Source organism: Candida parapsilosis, contig 005569 (genome assembly GCF_000182765.1).
Source record: "Candida parapsilosis strain CDC317 annotated contig 005569".
NCBI classification, from domain to species: Eukaryota; Fungi; Ascomycota; class Pichiomycetes; order Serinales; family Debaryomycetaceae; genus Lodderomyces; species Lodderomyces parapsilosis.
In genome coordinates this window covers 2,063,111-2,081,480 of record NW_023503278.1, presented here as the reverse complement: position 1 = coordinate 2,081,480, position 18,370 = coordinate 2,063,111, and the positions used below count along the sequence as shown (strand labels likewise).

The following is an 18,370-nucleotide window of genomic DNA, read 5'->3' as shown; positions in this document are numbered from 1 at the left end:
CTTATCAAAAAGGGTTTACCATTGAACTCGAAAAGCTTTGAGCATGAGGTTTGAATCGAGAGCAGAATCATTCCCAATTTGAGAAATCTTCTTTTGTCCAAAACTCATTCATGAGTACGTTTCATCATCGAGTTGAGCTTTGATTTTGCAGTAAAAAGGAAGCTAGAACAACAATTGATTTCGTCGGTGTTTTTTTTATTTCTGGCGCTTTAATTTGCATGGCGATGGTAGCGATAGAGCAATTTTGTGTAACGTTAATTTTTCAAGATGCTCATCCTGTCAAAGTATTTTAACCACACTTTTCTCAACAAAACCAAGAAAGTCATATATCAGCGCGTTGACCCCACCCTATAAATGACGACAACAAAAGTCAAAACCTCCTCTCTTGAGACTCTATCAAAACAGCAGCAGCAGCAGCAGCAGCAACAGAAGAGAAAAGAAAAAGAACAACGACGAAAACACTACAATGATCAACAAGTTCAAGGAACCAACAATTCATCAATTGTATCCAAACGTAGTGTTGAAAAATTGTACTTCGCGCAGTTGCATCCAGAATTGGGGACATGGTTTAGTGAATTCGTCCCATCACTGAGACGAGATCGAAGGTCGCCAGCTATTAATCGAGGGTATTGGATACGTATGGAGAGTGTACGACAGACATTGTATAAAATTATTGGCAGTAGTCAATGGGGTGAACAAGATGTGGAAGCGCACGTGGAGAGAGGCGAGAGTGGTGAAAAAAAGAAAGTTGTAAATGTGGTTAACTTGGGATGTGGGTTTGACCCATTACCTTTCCAAGTATTGAGTATTAGGAATAAAGGATTCAATTGGGGTGGTAATGATGAAATTGATGTTAATTTCTTTGATATCGATTATCCAGACTTGGTACAAGAGAAATATGCCATGATTCAGAAATCACAAAAAATCAAGCAACTAATTGGCGAGGAATTGCCCACTGATGATGCAATGTGTAAATTGAACACTGTCAATTACAAATTAATTGGATGTGATTTGAAAAACTTAACCCAGTATCAACACATTGTTGATCACTTCTTCACCCAAAAGAATGCACCATCATCATTGTCCAAGTCATCTAATGAAATGAATGTTTTCATTGCTGAAGTTTCATTAGCATACATGAAACCACAATGTGCTAACCCAGTAATTGAAATATCTTCAAACACTGCCAACTCAAATTTCATCATATTGGAACAAATCATGCCCGATGGTGCCCAAAACGCATTTGCAACAAAGATGTTGTACCATTTCGCACATTTACGAAACCCCATCCAGTGTGTTGAGCAATACCCTACAAAACTGCTACAATTGAGTCGGTTTGAACAGTATTACAAATTTGCAGAAGTGAGAAACCTTTTTGAAAACTGGCAATTGTTGATTGAAGAAGAGGAGCAGGAGGTAAAGAGTAAGATGATGCAAGTGGAGGAGTTTGATGAATGGGAAGAGTTTATTTTGTTTTGTCAACATTATATTGTTCTTCATGCAACTAATGATGAATTACAGTTGGTTTATGATGAGAAATTGAATCTTGACTTTCAGGTTGATGATGATGTTGATGCACAAAAGGAAGCTGTTGTATTGCAAGTTGACGAGGAGGTAAAGTTGAGCATTGATGATCGATTTGATAATGATGATGTTGATTTATTACAAGTTAAATTCCCCGCATGTAGTAAATTGAATGAGAATATTTACGTGCATGGTGGATTGAAACAAACAAGAACCAATGAGACAATTATTGTGGACTATGAATTCGGCAAAGTTGGCAAGTTATTGCAACATGAGTCAACGCACATCCCACAACCTCGTATGTGTCATCAATTAACCAATGTTGGTGCGAACTTGTTACTTACTGGAGGTAGAACCAGACCAGGTGATGTTAAAGATGACATCTATACATTTGATGGCCACAATTGGTTTAGGGTTGGTCAATTGGATGCACCAAGAGCTAGGCATTCAGCAGTGGCTATAAATGACGATACTTTGCTCATTTTCGGTGGATTACCAGAAACTTTGAGTCGCGACCCATTTATTCTACTAAATGCAAAAACCAACAAAATCCAAACTCTTGAAATACGAGGCGAGTATATTGACAACATGTACAGTGCAACATTAGTCTTCAATCAAGAAAAGAGAGAAGGATACATTTATGGAGGATTCAACGAGAGTCATTTACCTCGAGTCAATGACCGATTATATAAATTCACAATCAACCATGACTCAAACCAAATTACACTTGATGTGATTTTGCAACATCCAATGTTTGCTCGAATTGGCAGTCAAGGACAATTGATTGACAATAATCACGAGGAAAAGCTCTTGATTGTTGGTGGCGTTTGTTCAGAAACAATCTTGACTAACAAGACAAGTATCCTTACTTTGCAATTGGATAAATTGACGTTCAAAAGTGTTGAGATTCCGTCTAGTGTGAGCATAAAACATCCACCAATTTTCATTGGATTTGGTTTAGTTTCTTTAAACTCACATTCAAGTTTGATTGTTGGTGGTGGTGCTGTTTGTTATTCATTTGGTAGTTGTTACAATTGTATATATAAATTAGAGTATTAGAAAGCATTCTTTTGTCATGCAGGTAACCACACGACTCCGTTCTGCATTCTTATGCATCTATCTCTGTCAGTGGAAAATTGTGTCTAATTTGACACTTGCTGACGTATTTAAAATGTCGCAGTGTCGACTTTTACGACAATTCAATTTTCTCGTAAATCTCGAAATGGGGTAATGAAAAAAAAAAAAAAACCGAAAAAGCGCAAAAATTAATCAACGATTTGGTCAAATCTTCCATGACTTATATTTTCTTGGGATATTATTTTATCTTCAATACTTTCAAGTCCAATTTTAATTCCCCACCGAGGATGAAATTAAATGAGGTCTATTTCAATATGTAAGGAGGGCTGGGGGTGGGGAAGCCAAATGAAGTCTTGGGCCAGGCGTGTTTTTCTTTTTTTTTTGTTTTCGGATTTCGGTTTCAAATTTTTATTTTTTCTTTTTTTTCTTTTTTGTTGATCTTTTCTTGTTGTTCATCGGCACAAAAAATATAAAAGATCTCCGAGAAGGATTATTGTCCTACTTTATTATGATTCGTTTATTGTTTTGCTCTGTTTGTAGGTACTTCTTTCATAAAGGCTACGACTTGCAACTCCGGAGCTTTCCGCTTATCCCGTCTCATGACTTGATTATCTTCATTTCAATTGTAGTAAGCTTTAATCAAAGTAGTAGGTTCTCCCCATCTCGGAACAGTATTTCCTGTTATTTCCGGCCACTTTTTTTTTCAATCAACACAAAAAAAAAGACTCCAAACGAGAGTCATGAATGTTGATCGCAAAACACAAAAAGTGACAAAAAGGGATTGGGCTTGGTACAAAGATGGAACAAGAAAAATAACATACGATTAAATCATTCGAGGGTTTATCAGTACAATGGAACAGTATATTGAGGAACACATAAGCGGTGCTTAGTGTTTAAGTGTGGGTTGGAGCTACTTGAGAAAAGCAATATGCGCTCCCGGGAATACACTAATATGATAGACCACACTCTTCCGCAACTTTTGATCTAGACTTTTGAAATCACCTGGTTACGAACTAGCCAAAATGCACCTGCGTGATCTAAAAAGATCTGCATACAAAGTTGTGAAGAGTGCAGGTGTATTGTACTTGTATTGAATGCATATCTGGGAGCGAATCTCTGGGCATAGGTTTTGTATAGTTTGTGGTGACTTGTGTTTCGAACAGCTCAATAGAGTTTGTCTAATTGAATGTTGTTCTAGATGTTTAGCATTTTGAGGGGACTTGTATTTGTTTGATGAGTGTTATAATATAATGAGCCATTGGCATATAATATATTTTAGTACGATTAAAACTTGCAGGTGGTGTTGAGCTTTATGTTGGGGCTTCCTTGTTAAATGTCCCGCATCTTCCACTGCCAGTTACATTAAAATACGCTTTAGTCATAATGTAGCTATGGCTAAAGTGATTATCAGCTTATTAAAATGTGCACAGAAACCAGTTTATTTGTGGATTATGCACACGTATAATACATGTATGCACTCTGTAACTTACATATGTGAGTTGTATTCATAAAGGATTATAGACAAGTTACACGTAATCTTTGCTATATGCTTTATATACCTTGTTTTCTGTTCTTGTTGGTGTGTTTGTATTTCCCCACCAATAACAAAACTTTTTATAAGCCACCCAACACAAACAATCATCACACGACAAGATAAAGATACCAGAGGTAACACATCACACCAATGTGCATAGCACCAAACACTTGCTACTGCTACCACGATCCCACTTTCTTCTTTCTTTTACGAACGTAGTAGTAGTAGTAGTGGTGGTAGTGGTGGTGGTGAAATATTTCTGTTGGGTTCAATCACACCCCACCTTGTCTCCATTTGCTCCCTCTTCCCCCCTCCCCCTTTTTGCTTATACACACAAAAAAAAAAAAAAATAAAACTCTAATTCAGCCATCATAAGAAATGGTGCTTAATGTTACGTGTCTATCGCTACCCAATCAACCAACAGTTAGAGAAAAGACAGAATTCTCTGTCTAATGTTGATGTATATATATATATGTGTGTGTGCATACTACATATGGGTTGATATGATGGCTATAACTGTGGCAAAGTCTTTTCTTTAACTCCGGAAGTAACTCCCTGATATATACAATCGGAGATCACAGCGGAAACAAAAAAACAATGAAAAAGACACACACACACACACACACACGCATTCGCTTTTGTCATTGAGTACACTACCCACCATTACTAACAATTTACACAAGTTGAACTCAGACGTATTTGTGTAACACACTATTTAACACTAACACTAACACTAATAACTAATAACTAATAACTAACACACACAAACAATTTAATCATCATCATCATCATATCATTATTATTATTATCAGCACTAATTTTGAAATATTCACTCCCCCCCCCCCTTCCCCTTTTATATATAAATAGCAGCTACTCATCACCAGTTCATCTACCACCACCCAACCACCACCAACTCATCAATAAATTACTTAGCATACTGGTCTTTACCCTCACATCACACAATCAGAGCATATATATCATCCATTAACTCCGGCATAACCACAAATTGATTTTTCTTGCATAAACTCACACACTCACACACTCACACACTCACATATACACATATACACATATACACATATACACATATACACACAATTTTTCATTCAGATAGCAAACAACAAACCAATCTGAAAGACCAAGACTCAATAGTAATCATCAAAGTATCACTGCAACTGCTATACATACTATAGAAAAAGAAGAAAGAACTCTTGTGGGAATGGCAACAACCGAGTCTATATATACAAGGAGAGATCAGAACCAACTAGGTGATACAAGTACCAACAATAGATCATCGCCAACTCCATCTTCTGCCTCTTCCTCAACAACAACATCATCAACAACACCACCATCACATTCAATGGCATTAGGTGATACATTCAACCTCCCCACTGCACCACCAACTTCAAGCTCCTCCAATGACTCAGCAACTCCTCGTGACCGTCGTCGATCTTTTACTTATGAGTCTACTTCACCCAATGGTAGTTCTGAAGCTTCACCTTCTTCACCAACACCACTATCCATGAGCTTTATACATAAGCCTTCGAGATCACAGAGCTTTTTTACACAATCTAATGATAGAACCAGAGAAAACAGCATATTCAACAAGACTTTGTCATACTCACCCGAACAACGGCGACAACTACAACTGCAACAACTGCAACAACTGCCAACGCCACAATCACAATTACAATCGCAAGAACTTGTTGACGCAACCACCCATACTACACTGACATCTTCTTCATCTTCTTCATCTCCTTCTACGTCCCAGCTGGATAAATCACCCACTGCTAGCCCTTCACCAACACCAATACATCAGCAGCAACAACCACACTCACAACCACATTCACCACAACCAATACAATCAACGCTAGACACAAATAATGATCATTTTGCACCACCAGACTATTTTAACCATAAATCAGCACTCAAATCAGTAACAAGATCAAAATCATTACCATCAACACCAACTTTTAAAGTTCATTTTGGAAATTCCGATATAAGATATTTTAAAAAGAAGGATACCCCTAAAACTATATCAGCCAGCAACTCGCCCAATTTTGGTGCACATGTAGATTCGTCCGATGATTACGATGACGACGATGATGACGACGATGATGACAACGATGATGATGATGATGGTTATTATGGCACGGGCACATTTGGCAGCAACTACAACTACGGGTACACATACAGTGACGAAGACGATGTTGACGACGATGTGAAAAGAATCAGTTCAAGAGGTGGTGGTGTTCGCAAATCACGCAATAAATATAATCATGATGATTTGCATAATTTCAGTTTGGGAGATACAAAGTATCCCATTACATCAGCAACAACTTCAACTTCAGAGATCAAATGGGATTTGCAATTGTTAAATTTTGCACCATTGTCGTATTTGAAACGAATTGAAACAGGAACACCAGTATTTCTCGAACGATTATTCATTTCGGCTGATAAGAAATACTTGTTTGGTCACATTGCGGTCAAAAATCTTGCTTTTGAGAAGTACTTGACTGTACGATACTCTGTTGACAATTGGATGACAATTATTGAGATCCCCACGACATATACTGAAGAAAAAGCTGATGTGTTGGCGAAAAACAATTATGATCGATTCACGTTTAAGATTCCGCTTGAAAATTTATTCAACACATTTAAAATGTCGAAAAACTCGTCCACTGATTCATTGAGTGAGGATGGTGGTAGTGGCAGTAGCTCCTCCTCTACCAGTGGTGACGTGTTTCGAGGATCTAGCTACGGTGATTATCAAAAGGAAAGAAGGTACCAATTTTGCATCAAGTATTGTACACAAGGGCATGAGTATTGGGATAATAATAGATTTCAAAATTATTTGGTCAAATTGGTTAAATCGAGAATTTGTCATCATCCACCACCACAACGAAAGCATCATTTTTATAATTTGGAGAATAAGGATTCAAAGTTGCAAGATCACACGATGAAGCCGCGGTATTCCAGCAGTTATCTTAAACGAGTTGGATCTGATTCGGGGATTAGCTACAATAGTCCCGGTGTCACTGGTGGTGCTGCTGACGATGAAGCTAACGATAGTGATGCCATTGTTACTCTGGATGTAGATACTAGTGGTGGTGGTGTAACCAGTCTTCGAGAGAATATCGAAGAGTTGTTGAAGAATACCGGAGACGCACAAATAAAACTGCAACGTACCATCAACAATAGCAAAACTGGAAAACCAACGAAGCTCACCAGTGGCAACAACAACAACAACAACAACAACAGCAGCAGCAGCAGCAAAATCAACGCTGGTGCATCCAACAACCGCGGCCAAAACCACCAACTCGATCAAGATCTCGATTCGCTTGAAGATAGAGACCCTGCAACAACAACAACTGAACCCAAATACAAGTCAAAATTCAAGACTACCACTGGTACGAATAATAATAAGAATACTGGCCAATTCAATTTGAATTTGAATTTGAGTTCAAAAGCAAGTGCCTCGATAAAGGGCAATTTATCTACTGGTCGATCAACTGCGTTTAACAGTGATTTGAAAAGCAAGTCGTATAAGGAGATTCTTGATTCCTATTGTTTTTTTAAATCGGATTCTGCTAGTGTAAGTGGTGGGGGAGGTGGTGGAAACGGAAATGGCAATGGCTCTAATGGCAATGGCTCTAATGGCAATGGCTCTAATGGCAATGGAAACGGAAACGGAAACGGAAATGGAAACGGAAATGGGAGCAAAGTTTAATTGTTTCAAAGAGGTGGTTAGCTTCAAGGGCATTCATCATCAGTAAAGTAAATAGTATTACATAGTACTAGTTTGAAGAGAAATTACCCTCTACTGAAATGCAAAAAAGAATAATGAAATAAAAAAAATAAAAAAAAATAAAAAAAATAAAAACGTCTATATTATTCCCACTCCAACTCCAACTCCAACTCTACCAATCACGACTCAGTCTTGTCAAAATGGCAATACGATCCTCATAATGATCACGAATATCCCCCACGCTCAATACTTCACGACTAACTTCGCATTCATCGTCAAATGATCGATAATCCTTGAGGAGCAACATTGACTCGTAATCAAATTGGAGTATTGATGATTCATTAAAGATATCCAACGTTTCAATATTACGTGCGTACAAGTTCTTCACTAGGGGGTCGTCTTCACGCGTGAAGGAGATGCATGTGGTTATGTTTGTGTTTGTGTTGTTTGTGTTGTTTGTGTTGTTTGTGTTGTTTGTGTTGTTTGTGTTGTTTGTGTTTCCAGATTTATCTCTAGTTGGATAATGTTCTGGTCGTATCAATGTGGTATTAAAACTCTTGATTGCAACTTCATTCACATTTGTCAATTTTCTACTCTTCATCCTCTCATCATTATTATCATTATCATCACCAGTTTGCAAAGTTTCATCGCCATAGTAATTACACCACTTGATATTATTATGATAAAACACAAACCGGCGTTTAAAAAACGCATACAATCTCGACGCATAAATGATATGTCGTTGCAACAACTCATCGATCCCATGACTAGATGAATGAAACGATTTGATATAGGGGTTATATTTCGGCACCGTCAAGTTTTCCTTATTGGTGCTAAACCATTGACTCACGGGCAAGATGAAGCTCAAACTAAACAAGTATTTGCAACTGGGGAAAACTGCATCAAGGGAGCTGGCAACGGCGCTATAGTAACTGTACAATGTTGTGGATAAGGTGTTTATAAATACTGATTCGTCGTAATTGGATAAAAATGTATTATGGGTTGTTGAAAAGTTGTTTTTGTTGTTATTGCTGTTGTTGTTGTTGCAGTTGTTGTTGTTGTTGACCAAGGCTTGTGGTGGACACATTGCGTGCCAGGTTTGTAATACGTCAAATAATGCATTTATGGGGTATACCGAAACACTAGATTCATCACGTAATGCAAATACAATGTTTAATACTTTATCCTTGATGAATTTCATCAATGATGAATATTGTGACTTTAAAGTTTCAAATTGACTGTAAACCATTGACAAAGATGATGATGAATTGAGTGGTTTTTGTAATTTAAATAATGTGCATGTATCAGCAGTGAATATAAATTCAAGACTTCGTAAATTAGATTCAATTTCAAATAGAAATTGTGGATTGTATGAGGGCACATTGACACTAATGACATTATATTGTAGATTCTTCTTCAATAAAGAAGCAACTGATAACAATTTGCTTTTGTTAGAACTTGATGCTTCATACAATTGGGCATAAGTATTGTATGCAAGCAAGGGTAATTTCAAAGTTTCAAAATGGGTCTTGACACCCATTTTGAGCATGATTGAAGTAAAAGTTAAGAAATTGCCCGTATAAGCAGCCAATTCCAAATCATAACCAGCTTCGTTGCTACTACAGGGCTTGTGTTTGGGCAGGCTATTTCTTTGTTGAATTTGTTGTACTCTTGATTGCAACATGCAACAGCATTTGTCAAATGAGTTTGCAACATGATTTTCAAGACACTGGACAAGTTGTGTATCGTCACTCTCTTTTAAAGAAGCTGGTTTTGACCTCAAGTGATTTAAATGTATAGCTATACCCACAAGTTGTACAGCCATACTCAATGTCCAATCAGACATATTATCCAACACTAAATCACTCATGTAATCCAACAAGGTGTTTTTACCAATAAATAAATGAAGACTATAATCGGATACTACTGGGGTTGTAGTATTGGCTGTATGAGCTGAATTAACTCGTTTAAATGCTCTTGGGTTGAAAGCATTGAATGTAATTTGGTGTTCGAACCCATTAGGTAATAAATGACTCTTTTTCGTGGTTGTTGTTGTTGTTAAAGGTTCAGTTTGTGAATTAGTTGGTGAGCCAGTGGTGTAGTAGTCATCACTATCAAAGTCATTGATAACTTTAAATTCATTGGTAAAATCTTGCATTGAAAGATTATTGTATTGCAAAGGAGGATAAGTGATTGAAGGTATGAGTACTGGTAAATCAGCAAGTTCAAATTTAAACTCCAATATGTTACCACAGCCACTGCTTCCATCATCAGTAAAAGAAGCAATGTTGCTGAATTTAGTCTCTTTGGTGTCACCTTCTATTGAAGCTAAACTTTGTGATCTTGCTTTTGATCTTGCTCTTGATGATGATGATGATGATGATGATTGTGTAATCACATTTGTTGCAGGTAACCTGTAATTTGAATTAAGCAACTTATTTTGGCAATTTCTCAAAGAATGAGTCAATTTAATCTTTTCAATGGCATCTTGTGACAACGACAAGTACGAGCAAGTGTCCTTTTTACCCTTTAAACAGTTTTTGCACAGGGGTAAACTCTCATCACATCTAATCTTTTTGCGTTTGCAGTTGGCACAGCCCAATTTGGAGTTTGTATGTCTTTTCCTCTTGCTTGTTGGTGTGGTTGAGGATGATTTTGTCATGGTGAAACACAATCAATAATGTATATGGATGTGGTATAAACAGAAAAGGTAGGTAAAAAAAAAAAAAAAAAAAAATAAAAATGATTTGGCAAGGATGGAGGGAGGTTGCAGTAAGTAGTACAGTGTTTCTTTCCTTTATAGCTTATGGCTTATAGCTTATAGTTTATAGTCTATAGTAAATTTTTTTTTTTTCGTTCTTTCTTTCGTTCTTTCGTTCTTTCGTTCTTTGATGGTGAAGATGATGATGATGATCAAAAGTATGAACAAAAACCCAATAAAGTGATCAATTACGATTTTGAGTGCGACAAACAACAAAAACAACAAAAACAACAAAAACGACAGACAACTTAAATTTTCTTTTTTTTTTTTTTCGTCTGCCTCTGCTTTTGCCTCTGTGCCTCTGTGTGTCTGTGTGTCTGTGTGTCTGTGTGTCTGTTTCTGTGTGTCTACCTCTGTGTCGTTTGAACTAATTTTTCCGATTGGATGTTTTTCTTTTTTTGCCCTTCCTCTTCACAAAAACAAAAAAGAATTTTTCCTTAATAAGAGAAGAGAGGTGTAGTAAAAAGCTATTTATAGGACGTACAACACAGTGAAAGCCAATAGGAACCAAGGAAACCAACGTAGAGTTGAAGTTTGTCACAAAAAGTTTTTACTCATGTTCATGTTTTTGTTCAACACCTTATTTCACTTACTACTTACTGTACCTTCTTATAAATATATATATATATGAATATATATATATATCGCATATTGTATATATGGCATATTCACAAGTTAGTATATTACAAACTAAGGCGTATATATATATATATATGCGTGTATATATATATATACAAGTGTTGTAGTTTATGTGGACTATACCGTAAATTGATATCTTGTAAGAACTTCTTTTTGGTTGTTCGTATTACTTTCCCAATTTATTTAGACAACAACAACCAACCAACACACGACCATAGTACACGACTCATGCCAAAAAACAACAATAGAAAGCAGAAAAAAGACACTAATATTACACAAACTCGAAAAAGAAAAAAAAAAAACATAAAGTAAATAAATTTCTTTTTTCTTGTTTTTTTTTGCTTCTATTGTTGTTGTTGTTATGCTGAAAGAAGAAGAAGAAGAAGAAGAAGAAAATGACTTTCTTCTATTACGTAAACCTCTTCTCCTTAAACGAAGGAGAAGCGCAAAACTAAATTAGAAAATACACACTATGATACTTAAATAAAATTCAGCCATAGTTGATTTGGTAGAAAAGAGTCACACATCCATTTCCTTACTCTCTCTTTATACATTCAACTCACTTTCCTAAAGATACTCACTGGTTTTTACACTCATTTAAATTCAATCTGTATTTCAATTTACAGGACACTTTGTTGAGAGCAATTTGTTCTTTTTTTGTATCTTTTTTTTTTTTTTTTTTTTTTTTTTTCGATTGTCCGCCTCTCATCTTTACACAACACACGCAATTGCGCAAACTAACAATATGCTACAAAAAACTTTTACAACTGTTCTTCTCCGTCGGAACAACCGAAACATTAAACGTTAAAACACACACAAATACACGTACAGATACATATACAGATACATATACACAGATATACGACACCCTCGATCTAAACTTTATTCACACTGACTTTCCGTTTCTTTATTTGCCTCTCTTGCAGTTGTTTCAAACTACTTGCTCTATTTCTCTTTAATGTTGTTTCTTCCAACTTTAATGGTAATGGCTCTTGGGACAAATACTCGATTGAATCAGCAAATGACAAATCCTTAACTTGCTTTGTGGTTTGCATAATGGTATCCTGATCTTCTTCACTTTCTTCTTGCTGTATTGTGTCTCCACCACTACTACCACCACCACCACCACCGACAATTGACGATGCATCAATATTAATTGCATCTTCTTTACCTTCATCATCATTTTCATTTTCATCATCATCATCATCATTATCAACAACAGATTCAACAACACGAGGAACTGCTCTGTACCTGATTTGCTTTTTCTTCTTTACAGCAACCACCCCTGGTGATGCTTGTGAATCTGGAATCACAGTCGCACAAACTCCACCTATTCCACCACTACTACTATCAAATTGAGTTTCATTTTGTAAACACCTTGCTTTAAATTTCCTCAAATTCAATTTAACAAAGTTGATTCTTGGTAATTGTAGATTGGGGAAATACAAATCAACTAATGATTCATTGTATGATAAATAAGGAAACTGCTCGTGTGACATGGGAACAAAAATTATACAATAACATTGATTTTTAATCAATGGTGTACCATAATTATCAATGATCCCATCCACCATGGCAGTAAATTCACCACATCCAATACGATAATTTATCGTTCCATGTTCAAATTGTAGTTTCCCATTCCCACCCATACCTCTATTAATAACAAGGACATTTTCCAGCAACAAATGATTAAACATACTCCTAAATATATCACCATCGCTTAAAGTCAACCTAGTCAATGCCAACAATTGTTTGGTGTTGGGGAACTCATGATGACAAAGATAATCCCACAAGAGTCTAATTTTTTGCAACACAATTAAATCTTTATCAATATTGGAACCAAACATGCATTTTGTACAAGTGAGTGGTCTCTTTAACGGTGTTTTGTTATACCCGTACTCAACAAGATTAAGTTTTACATTGCATTTCTGACAAGTTGGTGCAACTGCAACTACTTTAGCATGCAACGACAAAAATGATGCTGATGCTGATGCTGATGCTGATGCTGACACAAACTGAGTAGGTGCAGCTGTTTCATTCCCACCTGTATTCAAAAAACTATCCAAATGTAAAGAAGATGACGCAGGAGGAACATCGCCAATAGGTTCATCATCATTGCATCCATCAAATACATCAAATGGATCCACATCCATAGAGCTTACACCAGTTTTATCAGCAACCAATACACTCAACTTCACCTTGTTGCATCCAGTATTCACACAACCAAGGTCATTTATACCAGAAGATCTTTTTTTATCAATCTTGATTGTAGTTGGTGGTAAATCCGACGCATCGACAAAATGTGGTGGTTGATAATCCTTTGGGCATGAATCATTGAATAACAATTTAATCAAGACTGATTTCTCGCGTGGTAACAAATCAAACGATTGGGTCATGACAATTAATCGTTTAATCATTCCCTGAATTTGACTTATAATTTGATCATACTCAAACACTTCTACCTCAGTCTCAGTCTTATTGTTATTGTTAACCGACAACAGCACTTGGTTTGTCAGATAATTGATGCCAAACATGTAACTTTCACAAACTGAATACCCACCATCACTTGGTATTTGAATTACAAACAGTACTGCTTTCAAATACCCCCGTTCAATGGAATCTTTAATTCCTTCATCAACACATTTAATAATCAGATCAGCAAATGTGGTAATACCAGGTCTTAACCTCTTTGTTCTGATGTAGTTTGCGTCGGGCCGTGGGTACCTCTCATTGTAGTATTTGGTGTCGATATAATTGTTTTCTTCAAACACATCTCGCAAAAAGGTAACACAATAAATGGAAACACTAATCAACTCATGGATAAGCAATTGTGATTGTTGGTTAGTAACCCTCTGTTTAACAAGTTGAGCTTGCATCGTGGTAGTGGGAGGGGGGGGATGGCTTCAACAGGAAATGTGTTCAATATTGGTTGTAAAAAAAAAAAAAAAAATAACAGAGGAGTAGTTAACACACACAAAAGAATGGAATAGTGTTGCAAAAAAAAAAAAACAAAATGTGAATGATCATCACAATGTACCACAACATTCATTGGACCTTCCCTTACTGTGGTAATTCAAAATCCTTACCTTCAGATCGTAACTTTTTCACATGCTCAACAAGTTCCTGTAACCTCTTATTTTTCAATTCTGCCGACATCAATCGTTCATGAGCCAATTTATCATCCCATATTGGTGCAACTAACCCAGGAGTCCGTAACCCTTGTGCATCAATCAATTCTTGCAAGTGTCGATAATACTCTATATCCTCAGGAACTCCATAAACGTGGAATTTCGACCCATCACCTTTTTCAACCAAATCTTTTTCGTATGATTTCAGTCTCTCTTTTTGGCTTGGAAGCTCGTATCTCCCACTGTAAAATCGAGCAATCAATGCCGATTGTGACTCTGATAATGGCATAGGAACAACATTTTTCAATAATGCCACGAAAGTAAGTGATGGCTCATCAACATTGAAGATTTGCTTGTACACATTGTGTACATGTGCCCCGTCTTTAATCACATCTTGAGACAAGAATGGCAAACTGTAAAGATACCCAGTGCAGAAAATGATGACGTCAATGTTGGTAATTTTATAACCCGATTTTGTAACCACCAATCTATCCTTCCAATCGTACTTTTCAATCAAATCAATATATTCAATCAAGTCATTTTGAAACCCAATTTTCTCCAAGTCTCGTACTGAAACATACACTTTTTCAGCAACAGTACTGATTTGCGTTGAGATATCAACTCCACTAGCGGAATTACCTATAACTAGTACTCTTTTCCCTCTAAAAGTATTTGGCGATTCAAAATACTTTGAATGAAGAATGGTATTGGGCAACTGTTTATTCCATTCAGACAATCCATCAATATTGGGGATAAACGGGGTGTTGAAATGTCCATTGGCAATAATCACTGCATCATACTCCAAACAATGCACCGTGTTGTCGTAACCCTCTACGTCAATCTCCCAAACTCCCTTTACTCTTTCAACTCGAGTCACGTTGGAGTTTAAATGAATGTTTACCTTTTCATGAGGTATCGTATCAATATACTCTTGGATATACTTCAACACTTTCTGCCTCTCTGGGTAAATGAATGTTCCTGAGGGAAACGGGAGATTACGATACAGCATCAACCAATGGGTAATGTTTGTTTCCATATATTGGTAAATTGCTGAAAAGTACATGTCTGATGCATTGGCATTCTTATCGGGAATATCACCATCCGTTGGACTAGTACTGGGCACATGAGGATGTATCAATGACTTGTCACCATTGTGGTACCACAAGCCACCCAAGTGGTCTCTTCTTTCAAAGACATCAATTGCTGCGAAATTAACAGGTTCGAAAGCAAGTGCCTTGGCGGCGGCAAGTCCAGCTGGACCTCCCCCTATTATAGCAATTTTATTAAATAATGGTTGTATCTTGGTCATCTTCAAGAGCCAACTTTCATTTATTTAGATAGTTCAATCCCGCGTCAAAGAAGAATAGCTTCTTTATTTATATTGCCTGAGAATTTTCTTTTATCGGAATGCTTGTGTGGGCACCCACGAGAAAGTCCCGCCCGAAGCGGCATGAGCTTAAATTAGCATTTTACGAGTTCCGGGGTGAAAGAAAGAAAGAAAAAAAAAAAAAAAAACAGTTTCTCACCACAAAAACTAAAAAGTGAAAACATGATTTTTCTTTCCCATACAAAAGTTAGTTACCCGTTCGCACAACAGTAGCTTTAAAACAATAGAAACCACTGATCCCTTTATGCTGTCACCAGAATCATCAGTAACAAAATTCAGGGTAAAAAAGTTCCCAGTAACCGATGGGAACGGCAACAACTTTAGTCACCATCAAATCGAACAAATAGCCAACGAGCCAGTTGCAAAAGTGACTAGTTGTTTACGATGCAGAAAATTGAAGAAGAAATGCAATAAAGCCAAACCAGAATGTTCAAACTGTGATAAAGCTGGCGAAGAGTGTCAGTATGTTCCAAGGAAACAGAGGGTGACAAAGAGAGATAAATTGAAATTTAACGGGGATGGACCATCGACCCCACAACATGACAATAATAATAATAATAATGCACTCAACTCAACGAGTCCAAATGTGGTACATCAAAGTCTTGAGAATTTGAGTCCGGCGATTCTGGATAGTCTGTCGTACTTGACTCAACATCTGGACCAAATGCAAATGCAAGCGCAAACCCAAACCCAAACCCAAACTCAAACGCAGCAAGCAAGATTGTTTCATCCTCAACTCCACACAAACTATAGCATGCCGTACGCTAGTATCGAACACAATCATTCGGATTTGAGATCTATGACGCCGATCAATGGACAACAACGACACCCAGAGCATGATAAGCAGCAGGAGCAACATCATCATTCGAATCAACATCAGGTACAGCAACAGCAACTGCAACTGCAACTCCAACTCCAAGAACAACTGCAACTGCAGACGGATGTCCCATTGCAAGACCACAATACCGTTCATGATGGGCAATCATTTCCCACAAACACCACTCCACCAGCCACTTTAAATCCAATCGACGCTCGAGCACCAAGCTTTGATGCATACCCGAAACAAATTTCAAAAGTGTTGTATGGTGCAGTTGGCATCAAAACAAATTCTAATGTCAGTATTATACCACCGATAATTGATAAAGTATTGTTGACGCGGATCATGAATGCATTTTTTATGCACACATACAGGATATGTCCCGTGATCAACAAGAATGAATTTCTTGTCAAGTTTAATCAAATGTTTCAGGATGACGATAGTGATTGTGTGTCATTGGAGGAGTTCCTGGATCAATATGAATTGTATATGGTGTTGGCAATTGGTGGCACACATTTGGAAAGATCGGGAATCATTGGTAGGGAGAAACGCATTTCGGAATATTTTGTCTCCATGGCATTGGCAAGTGTACACAACAATATTTCCAAGAATGATATCGTTAGTATGAAGAACTTGATGTTGTTGGCATTGTACTCATTCTTCAATCCTGCTGAATTTATCGCTTGGGAAATTGCTGGTAAATTGGCAAGAATGGCTATTCATTTAGGTTTGAATCAGGCAGTCTCCAAACAAGAATCTGAGCGCATGACGGTGCGGCAAATTGAAATGAGAACGAGACTTTTGTGGTCGGTTTATACTATTGACCGATTAACCTCGGTTACTTTGGGTAGGCCAGTGGCGCTTCATGATGACGACATAAATGTTCCCTTGCCACAGATTCTAGATGATGATGAGTTGGATGATATAACAACTTACCGATTGGTCATTCATTTAAGGCAAATTGAAGGTCAAATTTTGCGAAGAGTACACTCAGTCAATGTTCACAAGCAATTCCAAAACAAAGGTCAGTCTGAAGAGGAGTTACGCGAGCAAGTTTTGCAAGAATTGCGCAATGAGATTGAAGAATGGCATAGTAAAGCAAACGAATTGGAGCATACCACAACAAGACCGAAACAGTCGTTAGCTTTTAGGGCGCTGATACCGTGGTTTACGGCAAGATATAATCATTTGCTCATTCTACTTTACCGTCCCTCATACTTGAACCCACAACCACTGCAGGATAAACTCGATACTTTGGGTAAAGCATGTTTACAAACATTATCATCGACGTACAAATTGTTCAAGTCGAAATCACTCCCACTAAATTGGACCACGTTATACCGATTTCTCATGGTGTGTACTACAATATTGTATTGTCTATGCAAATGGGCAATTGATCTAATGGAGTCGAAAACAGAGATTTGCTATTGTATAGAGATTTTTCAAGCATTTGGAAGTGATTGGGTTGTGGCGAAAAAATGCGCCGAGGTTTTCAAAAAAATTGAAAACAAGTTGTTGGAGATTACTTTGACTGATGGACATACCAGTGATATGGACAATTTGTCAAAAGAGCTTCTTGGGGCATCGAGTTCTTACCATGAGATATTAAATGTACATTCTGTGGATCTATGCATTGACAGTCAATACATGTACGGGTTTGAGAGCTGATTCAGGCGGGAGTGTGCATTATATATTGATGTATGAGTATTTTTTTTTGAAATGTAATATTAATAAAGGAGAAGATAATACAGTCTT

The 18,370-nt window shown here is 37.1% G+C and overlaps 6 protein-coding genes across 6 annotated transcripts; 3 read left to right on the top strand and 3 right to left on the bottom strand. All coding sequences in view use genetic code 12, as the record gives it.

Annotated features, from left to right (window-relative positions):
* Nucleotides 1–354: 354 nt before the first annotated feature.
* On the top strand, nt 355–2,583 carry CPAR2_109810 (tRNA methyltransferase; the record flags this gene model as incomplete). The annotated part of the gene is made up of 1 exon (XM_036807270.1): nt 355–2,583. One exon carries the CDS (start codon nt 355–357, stop codon nt 2,581–2,583), a length of 2,229 nt encoding a protein of 742 aa, XP_036664123.1.
* A 2,771-nt stretch (nt 2,584–5,354) lies between these two features.
* CPAR2_109800 (uncharacterized protein) lies at nt 5,355–7,865 on the top strand (the record flags this gene model as incomplete). The annotated part of the gene is made up of 1 exon (XM_036807269.1): nt 5,355–7,865. One exon carries the CDS (start codon nt 5,355–5,357, stop codon nt 7,863–7,865), a length of 2,511 nt encoding a protein of 836 aa, XP_036664122.1.
* Nucleotides 7,866–8,055: 190 nt separating this feature from the next.
* ZCF17 (Zcf17p) lies at nt 8,056–10,545 on the bottom strand (the record flags this gene model as incomplete). Its single annotated transcript, XM_036807267.1, has 1 exon — nt 8,056–10,545. The coding sequence occupies one exon, from the start codon at nt 10,543–10,545 to the stop codon at nt 8,056–8,058; it is 2,490 nt and encodes an 829-aa protein (XP_036664121.1).
* A 1,613-nt stretch (nt 10,546–12,158) lies between these two features.
* Nucleotides 12,159–14,159, bottom strand: CPAR2_109780 (uncharacterized protein; the record flags this gene model as incomplete). Its single annotated transcript, XM_036807266.1, has 1 exon — nt 12,159–14,159. One exon carries the CDS (start codon nt 14,157–14,159, stop codon nt 12,159–12,161), a length of 2,001 nt encoding a protein of 666 aa, XP_036664120.1.
* A 184-nt stretch (nt 14,160–14,343) lies between these two features.
* On the bottom strand, nt 14,344–15,720 carry CPAR2_109770 (N,N-dimethylaniline monooxygenase; the record flags this gene model as incomplete). Its single annotated transcript, XM_036807265.1, has 1 exon — nt 14,344–15,720. The coding sequence occupies one exon, from the start codon at nt 15,718–15,720 to the stop codon at nt 14,344–14,346; it is 1,377 nt and encodes a 458-aa protein (XP_036664119.1).
* Nucleotides 15,721–16,042: 322 nt separating this feature from the next.
* Nucleotides 16,043–18,283, top strand: STB5 (Stb5p; the record flags this gene model as incomplete). The annotated part of the gene is made up of 1 exon (XM_036807264.1): nt 16,043–18,283. The coding sequence occupies one exon, from the start codon at nt 16,043–16,045 to the stop codon at nt 18,281–18,283; it is 2,241 nt and encodes a 746-aa protein (XP_036664118.1).
* Nucleotides 18,284–18,370: the final 87 nt, after the last annotated feature.